At 43.2% G+C, this 22,250-nt stretch overlaps 1 protein-coding gene across 5 annotated transcripts in view; it reads right to left on the reverse strand.

Annotated features, from left to right (window-relative positions):
• SORCS1 (sortilin related VPS10 domain containing receptor 1) overlaps window positions 1-22,250 on the reverse strand; it is a 488,198-nt gene that overhangs the window by 114,591 nt on the left and 351,357 nt on the right. For all 5 annotated transcript variants that reach the window (XM_058671339.1, XM_004579869.3, XM_004579866.2 and 2 more), the window contains exons 7-9: window positions 7,961-8,079; window positions 5,574-5,663; window positions 882-1,061 (exon numbers count right to left, since the gene is read on the reverse strand). In XM_058671339.1, the coding sequence (XP_058527322.1) occupies window positions 882-1,061; window positions 5,574-5,663; window positions 7,961-8,079 (389 nt within the window). The remainder of the gene's footprint in view (window positions 1-881; window positions 1,062-5,573; window positions 5,664-7,960; window positions 8,080-22,250) is intronic.

The following is a 22,250-nucleotide window of genomic DNA, read 5'->3' on the forward strand; positions in this document are numbered from 1 at the left end:
AAGAGAGCTCTAAAAGGAATGACAACAGGTTTAAACTTCATAAGTGAAACCTGATTCTCTCATACTGAATGTAACCCTTTCAGTTTTTTAGAACACAAACAACCTCTTGACTCCTTGAATTTAAGCAAACATAGGAATCACCAACACATGTAAGTGAACCCTAGATTTGTTCACATACAATTTAGGTATATGACAGCACTTCCTGAATGCTGAAAATGTTTCTAAATGGCTCATTAAGACTCATTTAAATCCTCCACAGCACAGAACTCTGACGAACAGCTAAAATCCATCTCCAAATAGTTGTTTCCTTTCTATGTAACTGTGCCAGAAACTGAAGACTTGGTGTCTGTCACGAAAGGTGAGTGACCCCACGTATGTGGCATCATTTTGATTCCTGGTCTTTTTAACAAACAAGGAGCACTCATTCCTCCAGGGCAGTTTGGTAAACTTTTTCTTGCAGTGTTATGTCTGAACGTTTTCATTTTCCAGATTTAGGAGGAAAGATGCTGTTCAACTTATCATTTCCTGGCCCTGTGGGAAAAGATCATATTCTAGAGGAAGTGATCAAGGATATGTCCACTGATGGCATGCACCATAACCAGGACCCTTTCCTTTGAGATAGGAAAGTGCTGCTTACCAACCCTTGACTTCACAGCCATGTCACAGGCAGAGCTAACCCTCGCTCACACCCTTTCAGTGCTTGACAGTCTCCTGGATACACTAATGCCTCTTGGCTGTCTGGTCCTGGTGTCGTGGTCAGGAAAGAATCCTCAAGATAACTCTGTGGGTTCAAATGAACACAAGTGTGCCACAAACCCCACTCTTTCTTGGGTGGAATGAGCTCACGCAGGAACCCCTGCGAACATGGCCGCGTGACATACCTCATAGAGGTCGATCATGACATTGCCCTCAGGGCCTCGGCTGCTCTGCACGTTCTCCAAGGCCAGGGTGAAGTAGACCCCCCGGGTGTCTGAGATGTAGAGGTTGTACGTGTCATTCTGGTTCCACTCTTGAACCGCTGCAAACACTTGGTTCTCATCTGTGCTGATGACATGCATGTCCTGAGGAAAGACACACAACAGTGAAGGAGAAAGGAGAGAGATACACAGTAACGTGACATGCATCCAAGGAGGGTGGCACCCAATAAGAAATGTGAGACTATGTCCACCGATGGCAGAGTTGCCTTAAGCACAAATGACCAAGCACAACTATTTGGCCAAGTGTCACTTGTGGCATTACACAGAGAGGTCATGAAAAAAGTAAGGGGTATGCTTAGAGCTCAGCTGGAGTCCAATCGCCTCGGTAGACAATCTCAAGAATATTTCCCCTATTTTTATGACACTGGAGGATTAATCATTTGTACGTATTTGCCAGGTACAGACACAGCATTTGCTCCAAAGACTTATGTGGGACGGCAAGGAGGAAAAGCAGAGATGGAAAATAAACACGGTCCACAGGCCAGCAGTAGGGCACCAGCGGAAGGCATGTCAGACACACAGAACAAACTGAAATCTTCATTATAATAAGATTCCTGAGGGATGAGTATGGACCTTAGAGCTTGAGACACACCGCTTTGAGCTTCAGCACAACCCACTGAGCCTGCTGCTGGGAAATATTCACATGAGAATCCCACAGCACTGACTGCTCAATGACTTGGCTGTTTAATCCAAACCTTACGTCAAGATGTGCCGCAGGAAGTCTAAGGAAAGGGCAACGATTGTAATCATGATGAATGTTCTCAGACCTAGGTGTTCTCGGAAGGAGAAACAAGGTAACGGCAGCATCCTGACAGTGAGCTGATGCCGTGTGAGACATTCCACATCCTTTCCCCCACTCCGAATCCCAGGAGAGTAGAGGCTAAAACAAGCCAAAGTCTGCCCTCTCAGAAGGAGACTCGCTGTATCTTCTGGTGGATACCTTTTCATACATACTTGCCTTCACTTCACTCTTTGTCCAAAACATGGTGCAACTTACAAAAGAAAAATAAAACAAATAAAAAAAATCCTCAAAAAAAATTAATCAAAAAACTCATGTGTTTTGACAGAACAAAAACCAACAGTGATAGACAGTGTACACAGGAGAACCATGTATAAGGATTGTTCTCTTCCGCGCAGCTTTGAACTCAAGTCATCCTGCAAGGACAAGAGAGTAGCCACGAATTGCTTCGGGAGATGTGACAATCCTGCCTGGTAACAAATCCTACCTAATTTAAACTTTCTCACTCTGATATATATATATATTTAGACTCTCTCCACTGATCAAGTAATCAGCAATTCAGCTCTGGGTCTAAACCAGACTCCTGCAGTTTTAGTCTTGAACACACTTAACTCATGATTCCGTAAGGAAGAAGTCTGCATTCATATTGTTTTGTATTTCTCACCTTTATTTAGTGTTCCCAAAACACATTCTAGAGTTTGACAGCATTTTTTGTAGACTTAATTCCTAACGAAGAAGTCAAAATTGAGTTATACTCATTCATTTTAGGCTCTTAATAATAGAAATAAAACTTTAGTACCAAAGTTGGCTTTGGTTCACATCAGCCTAGTGCGGGTTTTTTTGTTTACATTTCTTCCTATAATTATAGCTTGATGTTCTTTTGCGAACGAACCTCATCTTTGTAAGACATTTCCTTCCTCTAGTCAATCAAAACAGCTCGCTACTTTCTCTTCCACCTTCAGCACCAGAAGTGAGAATTGTATGCCTAGCATTCTGAATGTTCAATTTCCTTAGCAACTGTAACTGAATCACGAAGGGTCTGTGATGCAAGCAAAATTAATAAGATATATTTCTAGAGTGAATGGTAAATGATTGGTAACTTTCTTACTATTGGCTTGTCAGCAGAGAACTAGATCTGCTGGAGACACACCTTGGAGCCAGGAGAGGAGGTCAAGCTTGCTAACAGCATCCTAAGCTGGAGCCTGGTGACACACCTGTGACATTCTGTCAGTCCTCACCTGCAATCATCTAAGAAGCTCATCATCTGCTCTGTCAGCAGGAGGCAACATGATCCCGGAACTCAAGTGAAGATGTTTCCACACTCACCTGCTTTACACGCATTCCAATCTGCGCCTCTGGAGTCAATTTCGGCACTAGTTAACTTCTGGTGGGCTCCAGATAGATACGAGATTAAGCAGCATGAGGCAGGAGGGGCACAGATCGGCTGCACCATCTCCCCTTTATTAACTTTGATTTTACAGACTTGGAATAGAAAACACGGAAGCAGCAAGTGCTTGTTTTTTTTTTTTTTTTTTTTAAATCTGAGCCACTTAGACAGCTGGTCATATAAAATTATATTGGGACCGAATGGTCATCTCAAGATAGGAGCTGATAGTCAGTCTTTGTATAATTGAACAGAATTTGGAAAAATGAGGTTAGTCCCAAATATATTAAAATGACATACATCAAGGTCATCTTTTATTTTCTTGCATAAATCGTCGTCATAGGGAAAATGTGTCTCTTCCTCTTTAGCTTGAATGTTTTGCACTGAATCACAAAACTTTTTAGACAAATACAAAATTTGACTGAACATGTGCCAGATCATGACTAGCCTCTTCAGTAGGACATCACTGGGTTCCAACAAATTCAAAAAGGGTATAACAGGTCTTTCTTAACACATCTTAATTAATTCTGAAGCAAGGAATTTTCTTGCCCAAAGCACATCTTAGAACATCAACGTATCACAGAGCGACTATGTCAGAGCATGAACGTAGAAAGGAGTTGACGTCTCGAAAATTTCTGTGAAATTTTTAAGAAGTATCAGTAAAGGACAAACACTGTTGAAACAAGAATCTGCTGTGAGGATCAACTCTTTCCTCACGAAAAAAAATGAGAGAAACAAAAATTGGCAAACCAGCTCAAGACTTGCAAGTCAGTGAGTGACCCAATCAGGCCCAGCATCCTGGTTGCGCGCTGTGGGCTGGGCAGCCTCCACAACACTGTCAGGCCAGTGCCCATCCATCTTCCACCCCAGAGACGACCAGGTCCACACTCATCATCATATTCCCTTGCTGTTACAGAGCACCTGTCCACCAGAATGTTCAAGGTACTTTCATATGTACTGCCTCATTTATCTCACTTGAGTAGCTCACAATGCACTCTAAGGCAGTTGTGAAAAGACTGCCACTCCGTCCCTCAGGCAGGAGCACCACATGCTTTCTGGGGTAGCAGTCATGCTACACTTCACCAATCGCCTTTCTGGCTGTTTGGTACCATGATTTTACTTTTTATTTGGGGGCGGTACAGGGAGGCGATGCACAGACCAGAATAACTGTTCTCTCAAGAGTTCATCCAATGGAAGTGGATGAGTATAGAAAATTTTAGCACGAGTTTGTCTCAATCTCTTTGGTTAACATGACTTTTAGAAGAGAGGCAATTTCTTCTCTTTATGGTTGATCACCAGTACCCAAAGTTGGGGATTCTCTTTGAGGATGTGATTGCCTTGCAATGATTCATCTCATTGCCTTAACAGGAAACACCCACCCAGACCAAATCACACGTTCCTTGACTGGATTAGCTCCTGTGTTTGTGAGAACAAGCGAAGTTAATCACTGATGTCCACTTGCAAAGCTCAAGGGAGTCTGAGCAAAGGCATACACTCAGCCGAACACAGCGCAATGTCAGGTTCCCAGCTATCCAGTAACAGTCCCATGCAAGTTTCTTTGATATCAGATTACCATTTCTGGGCAATGGGACTCTTTCCGTGGAAGCTCTTGCTGGCTTTTCAAGTTTCTAATAGTGGAAGCTATTCATTTGCTTTCAGGGGAAGATCGATACTATAAAAGATTCCAGCTTGGAAGCTAAAAGGCACATTGTAGCCTCAACTCTTACTGCAAGTAGCAGTTGCTTCTGACCATACAGCTGCTTGCTCTAAGATTAAGGCACGTAACCTTAACAATTTCTGGTCACCTAAAGCAATCTCTTGTAACAAAGGCATCAAGAACGCATAAAGGTTTTTGAGCTCCCACATCCGCTCACGCTCCACTAGGTGGCGCTCAATATTAACACAGTCTTCAAGGGTTGCAGGGAAAAAGACTAGGAATGTCAATAGCTCATGGTCTTTAACTTTTGTTCAAGGCTGTTGCCAAAAGGGTCTGTCTTTAGGGGAGTTGTGTTTTTTTTTTTTTTTTTTTAATTAGCTGTGCCTCAGAACTCTGAAGGCAACAAGTCTTGGGAGCGCCCCGAGAAAAAAGAGCCACACTGCTTCAGCGCTTCTCCATCACGGTTGCCACAGCAGAACACTTCCGCTGCACGGACATACCATGCATTCAAATATTTTTTTTTTTTTCTGCCTTGCTACTAGGTAACTAATTCATACGGTTTATAAACTTTCCCACTGAAAAGCAACTGCAAAAACAATGACTGGTTTATCTAACGCCCTTACAGCAAGAATTCTAAATAAAGAAGACAAGCAGAGGTCTTCACTGACAGGGGAGGGGAATCTTGGCAAGCAACTGGTCAGCAGCGTGCACTTGAGAAACAGGCAAGGACATGACCGTGAGAGACTGAATGGGCCCTGGCGTAGGGGTGGAGTTTATGAGTCAACAGCGAACTGCAGAGAGCGACTCGGGCCATACCTTGGGCAGGGCATATTTTGGAAGCTTCATTTGGGCAAAGGCGTTTCTTCGGTAGGATACATAGTAGTGCGGTCTTCCTCCTGATGTTAGCTGGATCAGAAAAAAACAAGACTGTGAGAGGAGTAACGGTCATGGGTCACAGAAGAAAGGTCAGTGCCGGACAAGCACAAGCAATTGGCACTCAGTTTAAAAGCACATGAACAGCAAACATCAGAAGGCCCACATGCAACCTTCTAGATGGAAACGCAATTCTTTAACAGGTTATCTCTGAGTCCAGAAAATGTTCTCAGCTAGTTTTGAAGATGCTCTAAGCCTCCAGGGTCACTGGTCCATCTGCAGCTCAGCTTCCCATCCCCACGTCAGTCATCCTATAGGCAGGTCCTCAAGTCACACCTCGAGGATACGGCCCAGACCACTGGCAGAATGGGAACCTTCCCTCTGCAGGCACTCAGTTCCAATCAGGTGGCATCACACCGATGTCCGCAGGCTTGCCCCACTGGGAGGAGTACCAACATGGTAACGGAAAAAGCCAAACCCACCCATGGCCTCCATCGCCCAGAACAGAGGTACAAGGCCACTCTCCTGATTTCATCCACGACATATTGTGCAACCAGATCTGTGGGTGTGGGGCAGGTGAGCGGACATGGTTTCCACACTGGCATGAGAATGACACAAGGCATGCCCACTGCCAACCTGCTGTTCTTGGAGTCACTCTTAACCCACACATGTAAATTAAGGTACCTACATAGAAACGAGCCTGTGTGTATAACAGGGGCTCAAGAAAACGGAAAGAAGATAAGAAGTTTTAAAGGAAACCAGCCCCCAAAACAGGCCAGCAATTACACTTGAAGTAATTGTGTTTATTCTACAACACTGTTGGATGGTTTTAAGTTCTCTCCTGGAGACAGCCTGAGAGCTTTCCCTGTTTTGCTCCAAAGAGGCTCTTAGGCCTGATAACACTGTGCTAAAAACATTGTGGGGACATTGTCAGGAACTCTACGTCCAGAAATTCCCTGCCCACAACTTCCCAGAAGTGGGAGGAGGGGAGAAGCGACAGAGCTCCCACACCAACCCTCAGGAACTCTTATCTGAATGCAGGCCACGCCCCCAGCTCTGGCCTGAGATGCCTGGACAGCCTATGAGGTGTGTTCTCTTCATCACTGCTGTGTTGCTTCCCACTACTCTGTCTTGGGTCTGATCCTTCCTTGTGCTAAGGCAAGAGCCCCTGAGCAGCCCATCTCCGGTAATGCATTCTGTGTGCACTCTCATTTGGAGCTTGCCTACTCAGGATCTGGACAAGTGCTTGCCATGAATGTTGATCAGACACTTGGGAATATGACTGGAATGACACAGTCTCCCCCATTAGGTAGCAGAACTCTACCACCTAATGTTCTAGTATGGCATATAGGATCACGCTCTATGCAGTGTGGGTTACGAAATTCCAAAAGCCAAATGGATTCTCACTTTTAAGTCATGTTATCTGGGTTATGTACTGTTTCTAGAAACTAGAAAAAGTTCCTTGGACAGAGAAATGAATTACAGACAGAATCAACATGTGCAAACATTTCAATGTCACTTGATAACTTAATACTGAAATTATCAGTGTATTCACTACTCATTTCCCCGAAGAAAATAGAAATGAGGTATGTGAGTATAAAATCATATATGAAAGATTTTTAAAGCACATAGGCTAATGCTGAATATTTGAACAACAAAAACTGCTTTCCCAAAGCACGAGATTACATATTCTAACTTCCACATTGTCCAAGCAAGGCAGGAATTGGCCTTCAGTGCTGGGAGGCAGCAGAGCCTCCGTATTGGCTCTTCTGAAAGCACCTGTCAAAAGTTCAGCTTCCAACACTATTGCCCACTCCTCTCCAGAGGTGAGAAGTCTGGCTGATGCACCTTGGTCCTAACCCCAGCTGGTCAAGGACAACAGAGACTGCTCCTGCCTCCTCCAGGGAGGACACTTGTCACCGCGCAACTTCCCCAGCAAGCAGGTGTTGGGAGGAGGTTGATGTGATCTTTCTCAATAAGCAGACTCCGTCAACTCCCCAGGCCCCTCAGTGACAGAGGAATGGGGCACAAGGGCTGAGTGGAACTGTGCATCCCCTTGGGACAGTCTTGCTACTCAGAGCAGGGCCACCACCCGGGCTGATCAGGGCCTTGGGACACTAACCTAGGGAGTTCATGCCTGTTCAACTTGTGCTGCCGCGTCTGCCCTCAGTAATGCTCCTTTGTTGAAAAGTAACGCTGTCTTTTTTTGCTTCTGTTTTTCTTTCTTCTGCTTTTAAGGGAACATACGCAAGCAGAAGCAGCTGCCACAGGAACAGAAATCAGACAGACAAATGGCTTTGCGACAATCAAGAGGAGTGGGTCTGTCTTACCTGAACAAACACGTACTCATCCTGCACAATCAGAGAGTCTGGGTCAATGAACCCAGGGAAGGGCTTGTTTCTGTTGGAGTCTGTGCAGTTCTGCATCCGGCAAGTCAGGTACTGAGAGTCTGAAACAAACAAAACCCCGGATGAGGGAGGCACACATACAAGACAGCCTTTGACAAGTGCATGAGAAATGATTTTTACCAAAAGCTGAGTGTAGAGTGCAAAAATTTTTTGGCACCTCACTACACATCTTTTAATTCATTTTTCCATAACTATTTGAGGTTCTTTACGGTCAAGAATCTTCAACTTCCCTTGCTATCTCCAAGTCAAACAAACTTCACAATCTGTCAAACACATCACCAATCACATTATGGTTAAAATTACTCTCACTGGTATTGTACTCTTTGCTATCACCCCTATCTCACAGTGTTCACACCAGCCCTTGTCATCCTAAGAAATTAAATTCTTCTTTACAAATATTCCCAAAGAAAACAGTTTTAAAACTTATGCAATCATTTACAAGTCACAGTGGGACAGAGAAGGAGAACTCAACCCAGGTTTGCCACATGGGTGACAGAAATCCCAGCACTTCAGCAGCCAACCTCTGTCCCCCAAGATGTCTATTAGCAATGGCAGAGCCAAGACTTGAACTGAGACGATCTGCAGATGAGATGTGGGTGGCCCAAGTTGCAGCTTAACCTACTACGCTACAACATCTGAGCAAAACAAAAGCATTTGGAAAGTCTGACAGTAATATTTGTCATCCACAGCTATCTTTTCTCATGAGTAGGCTCTTCACTTCCTTGAACCCTTTGTCTGCCGAACAGGGAACCACAAACACACGTGTCCAACGATGAACCCACAGCACAAGTGTCAACAAGAAGATCCTGATCGCTTTTCGCAAGGACACAGAATCCAAAAACTTTGCTGTCATTCTACAGATGAACAGCTATGACATGGCTTTCACCTGTGACTGTATTCCAGAGAATAAACGCAGCATCACGGATGGTACCCTTAGAACGATCTGGTCCATACGGCCTGACATACAGTGTAAACTGTCTCTGTTTAACAACAACTCTTCTGCCCTTGGTCCAGCCATACTGCGTCCTTCCCTTACTTACAGCTGCTTGGCTTCATCACAGTTAGAATAAATTGAAGCCCTCCACTGCCCAGCACAACAACCTTTGTCTCCCACCCACGCTAACCTACTCTGGTTTTCTAGTTTTTCTCCACTCAAATCTAACATGACTATTTCAGATTTAGGACTCAGCCAAACTGTCTCCTTTCAAAACATACAATTTGTATTCCCTCTACCTCCAATGTTTCACCCCAGATTGTGGACTAAGAAGGTTCTGTATTTCAGTGTACAGATTTTCTATAATATTATCACATAGTGTTAATTCATTATATGGAATTTACCGCAACATAAAATTACCTTATTCAATATCTTTTTACACTTGCCACAATAACGGTGCAATCTCCATGAAAATGGGTACTCTTTTCTTCTTGTTGTTTATTATTGGACCCCTAGATCCTAATATTATTCCAGGCACACATTAGTCAATAGATGAATACCTGTTGCAACACACTTCTTTACTGGAATAAACTCCTTAACTTTTTTAGTTTATCTGAAGTGGAGGGAAGGAGAGAAGTTTTTCACCTGCTGGTTCACTCTCCATTTGCTCATGACAACCAGCCACAGTGAAGTCACACCCCCAAATCCCATCTGGGCGAGGTGCCAGCACTTGGGCCATGATTTCCTGCCTTCCAGGGTGCATATTAACGAGATGGAAAGCTAAATGCGAAATGAAGGAGACAGGATTCAAACCAGCCACTGTGACATGGAATGCAGCCAACACGAGTAGCAACTTGGCTGCAGCATCAAATGTTTGTCCCCTGGAATAAACATTCTTGAATAATGAAGAACGTTATTTAACTTGTCTTCAATGCTTTATATGTAAAAATTCCACCTCTTATATGTAAAGATATTAAAGACATTAAGAATATGAAGAATAAATATCACCCACATGAAAATATCAGGAGATGCTTATTAACACAGTAGGTATGGACAATATCGTGTTGAGATGAATGTAAGAATTTGATAAATTCTTCTCTTAACAGAATTTAGGAAGGCCTAACTTTCTGGGGCTAACTTCAATTAGGAGCATGGATATACTTGTATTCCTTAAGGAGGGATATGAGACAGTTACTCACAGTTTGCTCCAAGTGATCAAAGAATGATGGGGCTGCAGATCATCTCCAAGGAGACCATGGGGGCGAGGCATGAGGATACCTTCAAACTCTCATTCTGCTCAGCCTGGTGAGACTACCACCCACCTTAAACAAGAGTCCTCCGTCGCCCTTTCGCCATTTCCATTTTCAGACACTGTTATAATTCTGTCACAGAACATAACTCAACATCTTCCTCCTTGCAGACAGTTTCTGGGACTCACTTATTTATTTAATCATCTTACTTAGCTGTTTAGGGTTCAAACGGTCAAGGGCTACAGGAAAGTGGGTAATACCATTGTTTCCACACTAATATCATCATTTTTTTCCCCTGTACCTGGAGTTAGGGGAGAAACAAAGGGAAAAGCTCCATCCAGCCTCCCACCTGTCCCAGGTCCCCAATGGGAGGCACGCTCCGAGGGTCCTGCTCAAGCTGTTTTGATAGTTCAACAGGTCTGAACTGCTGCCAATCTCGCTGTTCCAAACGCAACGAAATCTATTCAGACTCCTCTGGCTGACATAGTCTCTTCATGGTTGGCGTTCTGAGATCAGGAGTTCAGTTGGAGGGATCTCCAAAGAAACTTCATCTGAGGTGATCCCAGACCTGATTCTTGTGTGTGCTTGCCAGTATGGGGTCTGGCACCTGGGACTCACTTCTTATGAGAACAACCTTGTGCAGGGCACACAAAATCTTCTGCTATCAATTCTAATAGACAAAAACCCAAATACTCTTCCTGCATTATGCAGATGAGTAACTGTGACCTGGATGTCACATGACACTGTACCCCAGCTAATAAACACAATATTATACCCATCTAGCACTTTCCATATATACATACATGTGTATGTGTATATATATATATACACATATATAATTTCATATTTTCTGGAAAAGATTGCTGTCAAGGAAACAATAGCTATGAGACTGAGGCTTGAGTTGTGATGTGGTCGTGTGGTCCTCTACCAGTTGCACAGATTGGAGGAAACCATTTCCGCTTTCTGCATCAGCTCTCATTTATCTATTAAGTAGGACACTGATGCCAACTGTCTACTCAATTCACTAAAAGACTTAATTGAAATATTTTATTTGCTGAATTTTTAAAAACTTTAAATCTGTATAAATGCAAGTTGTTATTATCAAGAGCAACAAGGTCCCTGTTGTTGTTGTTTTTTTTTTTTAACTACATTTCACAATAATGAGATCAATTGTGGCACACAGTAGGCTTTTACTAAGCCTGGATAAATTAGTTATGTTTCTGCTTTGGGTTCTGTTAGAAACCCACCCAACAACCATTCCTGACCAGAATAAGACCTGTTGGCACATTCTTCCATGTGATTTGGAAGTTCCTACATAGAAGGATGAATCAATTCTCTGGGTTCCAGGCTCTTGTAAGGTGTCTTAATCCTTCTGACACTGGTCGGTGCGGAGCCATTTAAACCTAGTACATATGAATGGAAGTGAGGGGAGATCTTCGAAGGGCTGCTGGGAGACAGCAGGAGACAATATAATGCAATGCTTAGATTTGCTCCAGACTTCTTGCTACACAAAGAGCCTGCCTTGCAGAATGATTACGATAAAGCGATGGAAAAGACCTGCTCCCTGATGATATTACTGAGTCACTCATCATGTTGAATCTAGAACTGCCCGATCTACTTGAGATCTACTCGAGCCCCTATGTGAAACCATGAATGAAAACACTGGATAAAGAAAATTACATCAAATGATTACATCTGTGGCTTCATACTACAAATAGAGCAGATCTCACATTTCTAGGAATTACATTTAAGACTTGCGGGTGGATATCATTTTTGTCTTACTTATAACTGTTTCTAATGATTTCTTACAACTATAGAGATTTCTGAAAAAATACCAGGTGGAAATATGAATATACACTTTTTATATTTTTAACTCATTTGTATTTCAGTTATAAATCTGAAGAAATTAAGGAAAAAGTAAAGGAATACAGAAACCAAGATTCACTTACCATTAGTGTGCCCAGCACTCTGCTGCTTGTTCAATTAATTAGATTTCTAACACAAAAACTAACAATTAACTTGGTGCATATACAATGAATCTGAAAGTGATACTGACTTGTAGAAATGGCAGTACGCACTTACAGCTCGTTTCTTTAAGTCTCACTGACTTCTACTATCATGCATTGCGTGAAAAACTAGAGTCAGTTCGGGGTTGGTTTTGGTTAGGGATACTCTGGCTTTTATGCAAATATAAAGGGGTTCAGCAAAACACAAGAACATATGCAAATTAGCAATTTTCATCTGGTGATTTGGCAACATGGATCAAGGTGTTTGAAAACAGTATACTTCCGTCTCAGACTCATTACTGAGTATTCTGCCTAAGAAAATCTTAATCTGGCAGACAATCAGCCACTAGGACGGTCATCAAAATGCTATCTGGAATAGTTTCTAAGAGGGAGTGGATGTTCCATACTGGAGTATCCTGCTCCTAGTTAGCTGCCACTACAGACCGGCGAAGCAGCAGGTGCACTGCTCCTGCCACTGTCTGCGCCACAATGTGAGGAATTTGCACTGAGTTCCTGGCTCCTAACTTCAGCCCAAGTCCAGATCCGGAAATTCCTCCTAGTTAGGTTGTGGATTGGAATTCTTTATACCAGTCTCTGATTCTAGCTGTCTTGCTCTACACCTTAAGTTAAAACAATGGTGAAGTTTGTGAAAAAATGCAATTAGTTTTCAGGAAAGCAACTTAGGTTAGAAATGGCCAGGAGGAAAGAAATAACCAAACTGTGGAACAGCTACAGTTTGTGTTAGTTTTGAAAAGTTTGCCCGTTATAGAAGACAATTTCATTAGTGAAAGCTAGGCATAGAGTCCATGTACTCTGAAACGTCTCAGTAGCTTACCTGCTTATAAAAAATGAGTCCAAAACAAAAGGTTTTTTAAAAGTAGGTTACCAAAATATGTGCATTATCAACATGATATTTGCAAGTTTATATATATATCCACCTATCTATAACAATAGATATTTGCATATGCAGGTCTGCTCTCTCTAACATATATCTCAACAACAGTGGAGATACAGCAATGTTAGAAGTCAGGCAACCTGAGTACAAAACCCTAGACCAGCAAGCACTTCTCAGCTGGCTGAGCTGTGCAGAGACACAGCGGGTCTGGGAAGCCAGTTGTCTCCAACTCCTCTTTAGGGTCTGTCCTCCTCTAGTCCTTCTGCTGCATGCAACAACTGAGCTCTGCAATAAGCCAGGCTTTGCACCGAGAGTTCAGCTAGATGACACAACAACCAGCTCGGAGGGAAGTCCTCAGAGCATTTTCTTAGAGTGGCTACAAGGGACACTTCTAGGCTCAATAGGAACTGGTCAATTTTGAGCAACCATGCCACAGCGTAGTGCTCCCGGTTTGTTGGCTTTCCACTCTAAATGCAAACAGAAAGAAGTTGGCTGCACTTCATAATGAGGGACCAATCACTCTTATTACCCTAGGGGCTTACTCTAATAGCATCTAGCATGATGAACTCTTTTCCACATTTGATTTCAGGGAGTGTATGATGTGGTTTCATAGAAAGCATACTGTAATTTGGCATTAATTAATGTCAATTAATGTATGCAACTGCTAGATGTTAGAATTAATTTCATTACCTTTCCTACCCAGATGTTTTCCTTACCATAGGTAATTAGGACACTGTGCTGCTCTTTCAAGCATGCTCACTCTTTGCTGCTTCTCTGAAATCTGCAGCCCATATCCATCTAAAACCTGTGCAAATCTAGGCTAAGAAAGTTGCCTGTAAGCACTCAGGGTTTCAGCAAACGGTCAAGGGCTTTGTGGAGATCCAGGGCCAAACAGACCTGGAAGCCTGTTGCATAGTGTTACGTGCAGACTTGTATGGCCTCTGCAGAGGAAATAAAAGCAAAGCCACTACAACAGATTAGCATAAACTGTTTATGAGCCATAGACTGGATAAGGATAACAAAACCACAGTGAGGTGTCACCTCACACATTCGAATGGATAACAAACACTGGCGAGAGTGTGGAGAAAAGGAAGCCCCAGGCACTGTTGGAGAGAGCGCAAATTAGAACAGCAATTATAGAAAATAATGCAGAGCTTTTTTTCAGAAGCCCTAAAAACAGAATCACCATGTGATCAACATTTCCACTTCTGGGTATGTCTGCAGAAAGAACAAAATTCAGCGTTTCGAACAGATATGTGAACAAAACACATTCGCGGCAGAGTTACAGTAGCAAAGGCACGCAGTCAACATACACTTCCACCAACACATCATTGGCAAAGAAAGTTTGGTATGTATATACAGCAGAACATAATCCAGCCTTTAAAAGGAAGAACTCCTGTTGTTGTTGAAAACATGAATAAACTCAAAGAAGGATACAAATGAGAAAAAAAAAAAAAAAAAAAAGAGAAACCCAGGCTAAGAAAGGCCAGAATTGCACAATGTCATTGATACATGGAATCTCCAAAAGCTGAATTCATAGAAGAGAAAGTTGAATGGTGGCTGCTCCCAGAGGCTGCTGCAGTAGGGTGGATGGGCAAAGGGAAGGCAAAATCAAGCAGCACAACGCTTCAATTAGGCAGGAAGAATGAGCTTCAGTGATGTGTGCCCCAAATGGTGACCAAACAAAGAACATATTTTTCATATTTAAAAATGCTAAAAGAATGCCTTCAAATATTTTCACCAGAATAAAAAAGAAGTATGTGACATTATGGATTTCCTAAGTAGCCTGAATTCTTCGTTGTACAATGTCAATGCAGATTAAAACATACCACTGCGCCTTATCGAGACATAGAATTATTAATTTAAATAAAAACATAAATAATAGTCATTTTTAACATACTCTGACAAATATGCTTGTGTAACAAGTACTCGGTGAAGGCAGTGTGAAGTCATGGCAGGAACTAGGAAGTAAATAGGGCTTGGACGTGGTGGTGCTAACAGTCCCCTTGAATCTCAGCACTCAGGATTGGACAGCACACGGTTCCCTTGCTGTGCAGGGCTCAGGGCTGGACAGCACAGGGTCCCCTTGATGCTCAGGCCGCAGGGCTGGACAGCACAGGGTCCCCTTGATGCTCAGGCCGCAGGCCTGGGCAGCACACAGCCAGCTTGCTGTGCAGGGCTCAGCAGAGGGTCACCTTGATGCTCCGGGCTCAGGGCCGGACAGCTCACACTCCCCTGGCTGCTCAGGTGCTTCCTCCTGTTGGAGTGACTTCTGGGTTCTTGTGCCTTCTCCAATATAGGGTGTGACTCTGAGCAGGCCATTTTCTCGGCAAGGCTTCAGACACTATGTAAGAAGGGCTATTAGAATGTTACAACCCAACAGGATGCCAACAATCCTGTTATTTCGTAAAGATCTGACAGGCTGTTACCACATTTAGCCTCCTGCCACCTGATTCCTTCCCTCTCCTGCCAAGGCGGAGCAGGGCTCTCCGAGGCAGGGGCCGAGTTTGTGTCTGGAGGACTTCTGGACACACTACACACTCACTCTGGGATGTCACCCTGTGTTCATCCGAGAGCTCTGCTGGGTGGAAGGGCCATGTTTTTTCTGTTTTGTCTTCCCAACACTTCCTAGGTCCTGTGTGGACTGTCACCTAAGGCATACATGGACCTCTCTCTTCCTTCAATGTTTGTAATGATAGCTGCAGAGGATCTACTAACAGCCAAAGTAACCACAACAACTTCTCTGGGTCAGGAGCTCTGCTACGAGGGTAACATTTTTTTTCAAAATAATTTTTTCTCTCTCTCTCTGTTTCAAACTTTGTAAGAAACTGTCCAGACAGAGATACTTATTACAAGTAAAGGAACCCATATTTAGTGGGAGATTTGTAAATGTTAATGATGTGGAAAAATATGCCAGGATTTTGGGAAGGCATTTTACCATTCAACAGATATTTAGGCCCTAATATTGCAGTATAATTGTGAACAAAATGATCAACTATGTAGGCTAAACAGGTATCTTTAGCATACCATCCATTTCTCTCAATTATTAAATGTAACCAGAATTATCTTTTTAAAAGATTTATTTTATTTTTAGTTGAAAGAGTTACAGAGAAAAGGAGAGTCAGAGAGAGAGAGAATTCTTCCATCTGCTGGTTCACTCTCAAAATGACTTCAATGACCAGAACTGAGTCAATTTGAAGCCAGGAGCCAGGAGCTTCCTCTGGGTCTTCCAAGTGGTATAGAAGCCCAAGGTCTTCGGTCGTCCTGTGCTACTTTGGCTATCAACACAGCTGATTACAGGTGGAGCTGGCCAGATTCCAACCGGTGCCCATACAGGATGCCCACATCTCAGGGGGAGGCTTAGCTACTGCACCGCAGAGCTGGCTCCAAAACAGCATTGTTTTTAAAGCCCTTCTATTTGCACATACATTTCTCATTTGTTCCATTATTGTATTATTTCCTTAAAGCTTCCTACTAAATCCCCTTATTCATTCAACACACATCTACACACATACGTTTGTGTCAACACTGATTTTTCAGATACAGTTTATTTCCAACAGTCTGCAAGAGCTTTTTGTCTCACCTACCAGTTAGAAATTGTGATTCTCAAAATTGAAATTCTAGCCTTGGCCCTTGAAAGTCTACACAGAGGATAAAATATTTCTGTGAAATGTGTAACTTATTCCAAATGTTCTGCTTCGCCGTGATGAATTTGTGACTTAGCATTACTTTCCGTGGAATCTCTTGATTTGTGACCCGTGTAACTTATGACATGTTGTGCTTTATTGTTGGCCTTTAGACACTCAGGAGGCCACAGCTACTGCAGGGAAGATTCTCAGATCGTAAATATTTGCTAAGCATGGAACTAGGATTTGGGGACAAAGACAACAGAAAAAGCGCATAATAACTAATACATATAGAGAAAAGTGTTGTCCAACTACGACACCGGATATTGAGGGCATCCTAGGAGGAGTGTAGGTGTGATGGGTCCGGAGCTGATAGGCACACAGTCCTCGGCCTCTGTACATGATGCTCTAGTCTGTGCCAGAGACTTGGCTGTGTGCACTTATTTTGCTTCATATGGCACAGAACTGTAGTTTTAAGATTTCTTTTGAAGGACAGAGAAATCAGTGCTCTGAAATGGGATGTTTACGTCCCAGGCAACGGCTTAGCAGGCTGCACCACAACACTGGCCCCCAAATATTCTACATACAATGATCAAGGGCAGTTTCAGAGAGATTACTTTATGATCAATTCTGTCCTGCTGAAGGACACATTTCCTCTAGCATAGGCACTTACTATAGTGGTTTAAGACGCTACCTGGGACCCCCATATCCAGTATCAGAGGGCTTAGGCTCATGTGCCATTCCTGGCTCCTGACTCCAAGTTCCTGCTGATTTTCACCCTGGAGGTAGCAGGCGATGGCTTCACTAACTGGGTCCCTGCCACAGAACTGCAGAGAAAGGCTGAGAGTCTGGCTCCTGGCTCTGGTGCAGAGCAGTTGTAGCCACTGTGAGCATTTGGGGAGTGAACCAGAGAGCGTGAAATGACTGTACATGTGTGTGTGTGTGTGTGTGTGTGTGTGTGTCTGTGTGTGTGCACATGTGCCTGGCTTTCAAGTAAATAAATTGACTTCTTCGGAGCCACTGCCTAGATTCCCATCAGCTAGGGTATTTTTTTAAGATGTATTTTTTTTTTTTTTTATAGAAAGTCAGATATACAGAGAGGAGGCGATATAGAGAAGATCTTCTGTCTGTTGAGTCACTCCCAAAGTGGCTGCAATGGCTAGAGCTAAGCCAATTTGAAGTCAGGAGCCAGGAGCCCCTTCCGGGTCTCCCAGGTGGGTGCAGCATCCCAAGGCTCTGGGCCGTCCTTTCTCAGACCATAAGCAGGGTGCTGGATGGGAAGCAGGGCTGCCAGGACACGAATCGGCACCCATATGGGAACCCAGTGCATGGAAGGAGAGGACTTTAGCCGCTAGGCTACCACGCTGGTCCCAGTTAGGGTCTTTTTGCTTCTAATTTGTTAAATTTCCTATTTTATGAAGCATTAAGCCTTTTTTTTTGCTGTAAAATTAAATTTCAAAGTTAAAGTGTTATAAACAAAAAAAAAAAGAAAGAAAAGGAGAGGGAAGAAGAGAAGAAGAGTTGGAGGGAGGGAAAATGAGGGAGGAAGGAAGGAAAAATAAAATGTGGGCCTGGCATGGTAGCCTAGCGGCTAAAGCCATTGCCTTGCACATACCGGGATCCCATGTGGGTGACAGTTCTAATCCCAGCAGCCCCGGAAACCAGGAGGGGTTTCATCTGCCTTAATCGGCTCAAACACCAAGGCCGAGCTTTCTTACCTGACAGTTTTCTTCAGCCACTCTCCGGTCTTCCAAAAAAAAAAGCATCCACTGATTTTCCATGGCTGAGTGAGAAATGTTATGGATCACTGTGTACTTTCGTCCAACTAAATTAGTTTCTAGAATACCTTCCTCTCAAACACGGAACTAGTGTTTTATTTTTCTGACACGCTTGTATATGCATTTCTTGTGCAAACTCACCATGTGTTTGTCCATAATCTGTCCCTCCTAAGTAGAACTTGAATTGCATGAGAGTAGAGCCTTTCTAACCATTCTCCTTAATACTTAGATGAGCACGTGGTAGATTTACAGCAAGATTTGTTGAATAAATGAATCATAGGTCTGGACTGATACACCTAGCCTCAAGTTCAGGTTCTGAGAAGAGAACAAAAACATTGCATCTTTGCAAGATTCATTGTCCTCATCACTGAAATGACAAAAAGCTCAACAATATCCAGCTACAAAGACTGCTATAAGGAATGCATGTAAGACTTACCTACAGCAGCAGCACCAAGCAAATAAAACAGCATATGATATCAGCCATCCTTACTATGTGAAAATGTGTGGAACACAGGAAGGAAACGGGTGTGATGAGTTCAACGTCTCTAAGATCCTACTTTTAAAAACGCAGAAAAAGTCAGAAGTAAGTTTTTTTCCCCAAATATCTGGATACTCCCATGGTCAAAATAGCCTGACATAGTCAACAGCTTCAACAGAAATCTAGGGATAAGAGTGACCAATTTCCTTGGGCATCTCTGTTCTCTCATGCTAGGGAGGGTCGAGATCTGCTGACAGATGGATGGGCACAAAAGAAAGAAAACACAATGGCCTCGGAGGACCCAGTGTGAAAGCTGTCCAGCTGAGCTTGCTGCCCAAGCTGTGCGGGCAAATCTGTGCTGTCTTAGTTCATGTTTTCTGGGTGAATCTCAGAAGTACCTATGGATTATCACACCAGAAAGGACAAGACAAAATCACTTGTAGTCCAAACCAAGAAACTTCTGCAAAATGAAAAAAAGGAGTTTGGATGATACCACCAGGAAACAGAGCAGTGCTCAGGTGCTGCTGCTTCATCTCACGCTCAATGACTGCACACAGAAGACGGAAGGCCTGCATGTCTTTAGTGTGTTGGGAAGAAGTTGGAATGTACCTGAATGTGAAGTTACCCAGGAATGGGAACCTTCAGCCTGTTAGAAGGCTTCCCTTGGCAAAATGCTAATCAATAGAATGCAAGAGAAGGGAAATGAAAACTCAAGCGTGCAACGTGACAGTGCCAACTACTGTACCAGCACTGGGACTCTGGACGGAGGAAGGGTGGCAGTTTTGATCTTTTTTGGGTTTCCATATAAATGTCAGAGTGTGATTTTTGGTTAATGTATTAGAAATAGACCATCTTTCAAAGTTCTTCTCTAAAGAAGAAATAAAAATAGTGAAGAAAAAAATTTGAAACTCTCAATCTCATCTATATTTCTGGTCATCACATGGATTATATTTTAAAATCTGGCCTAATATCCTAGGTTGATTAAAGTGTGCAAACACAGGTATTGTCATGTGCTGTTCAATAGGGAAAATAAGAGGAAATGAGATTTCTAGGGCTGACCCAAAGTCAAAATGAGTGAGGCAAGAAGACAGAATTGCGATGCTCATGCTATTCTGTTTCAGTTTGCAAAATGTTAACTTGAGCATCATTTCACAGTGTTTGGGCAGTCACTTTCACAGTTAGCTGAAGAAGCACAATTTGCTTTCTCAGTGCCTGAGATCAGACCTTGAGTAAGTTGTTGTAAGGTGGCTTACTCATGCTGAGAGAGACGGAAGCCACTAAGTGCCCCTTGTCCCCTGTCTCTGCTGACGCCATCACTAGTGGTACACACACACACACTCACGTCATTGGTTGGGCCTTTCATATCATTTCAGGAGAAAAAAGAAAGAAGTAATAAGGCCTGCCTTTGTTGCCGGTTCAAAGACTTATGCGTCAAGATGAGCATAAAAAGATTTATATATCATATACATTGATGTATTACTGCCACGTGAAAAATCATTAGATAAAGTATATGTTCTTGTCTTCTAAAACCACACAAGTGTGAAATGTAGCACACAATTTCAAGGACTTGGAAATTTGCTTGTGCTCATCCATTTGTCCTACAGGATTCCACATAACTACCATGATAAGATCCTTCTTTATGAAGGATCTTTTTTATTATTATTATCATTTTATGATACAATTCCATAGGCCCTTGGATTTCCCCTACCCGGTCCCATAATCCACCATCCCTCTTCTCTGTCTCTTCTTTTGCTTTTTGTCATTGTATTTCTGGTTAGTAGATTCTTCGCCTTAGAACAGGTTTCCAAGTTGTGTCACCCACAGGTCTGCAAATCGATTTTACTTATTGTGGTTGGTTTCTTAGTTTGCAGTCACTTGTGAAACTCCCTCAAGTGAGTTTCAGTTCTCTTATGTTATGTTAGTCTTCCACCATGGTCTCCATAGCCCAGCTCCTGGTTCAACACTCTACCTCTTGTGATCCTGTGCGATTGTTGCACTGCTGTCTGTACAACATTTTTCCCAGTTCTGATTTATGCAGTATTCAGGGATTAGGGAGACACAGGTGTCCTTAATAGCTAGGTTGTTAATGGTGCTGATCTTGCCAGAACCTACTGGCCGTTAGGTCTGAGGGCCACCTGGACCTGTTTTGAGTGGTAAGATGCCAAAGTTGGTATCAGTGTGGTCCAGTGCAATGTACTGAGTTCAGTGACTCTGCTCCCCGCTCAGTGCATGAGAAGCTCACTACTGTCCCTGCAGTCTCAACGCCTTTGCCACACTGTACAAAACGGCACCTGATGTGCAACTTGTGCAGTTCTTGATCTGCTGGCCATCAGGTCTGAGGGCTACCCGGACCTACCTTGGGTGGAACCTGAAGGATGCCACATCATTGCTATTCACTGAGCCCGAAATGAGTTCGCTCCCAGCTTAGTGCATGCACAGTTCTGTCCCATAGCCACTGCCTTCCTGCATAAAGTGACACCTGATTCCACTCTAGGAAGCATCTGGTCTATAAAATCCACCCTGTTTCTGCACTGCCTGTTTGGGAACTGTTGCTCTATCTCTGCTCCTGGTCAAATCAAACCACCCAGCAGGACGGGCAGTTCTTTGTCTGGGTTCACCTCCTGAGTTCCTGGTGAACTCTCCTTCCCACTTGGTTGCTGGTGGAGTTCTGGCCACCAGTGGGGTTCAGATCACAACTGGCTGAAAGCCGTTGGGATACCTGGTCACTGCAGCACCACACTGTCGTTCCTGCAGCTTTCCTGTGTCCCATCAGTCTCCAGGTGCCCCTCTGCCGGCGGTCTGCCCTTTCCTATTTCTTGGAAAGTGCCTTCTCTGTATCACCCTGGCTAATGTTTCTCCATCTGAATAAAAGTGTCCTCACACTATTCCACCATCTTGATTCTCCTTCATGAAGCTTTTAATACAAGAGCTTGATCAATGCCAACTATGCACATTACTTTTATATATGAATGTACTTATACTAAGTAACTCAGTAGCGTTCAAGGTTTTTTTTAATGTTTTATATCCTGGACACAAACATTATTCCTTCCCCCCATACACAAACACACATATCCAAAGACAGAGAATCTTTAGTGAATGAAACCTCTGTGTCCTGGATAAAGACTAAGCAATTTATCCTAAGTTGAACGTGGGAGCCAGTGACAAATGCCTCAACCAATATTTATGCTCAAAAATTTTCAGTAATGTTTCCTGTAAATGATTTTTTCACCTCCTCTCCCAAGGCA

The sequence above is a fragment of the Ochotona princeps genome, chromosome 13 (assembly GCF_030435755.1).
Source record: "Ochotona princeps isolate mOchPri1 chromosome 13, mOchPri1.hap1, whole genome shotgun sequence".
Taxonomy (NCBI): Eukaryota; Metazoa; Chordata; class Mammalia; order Lagomorpha; family Ochotonidae; genus Ochotona; species Ochotona princeps.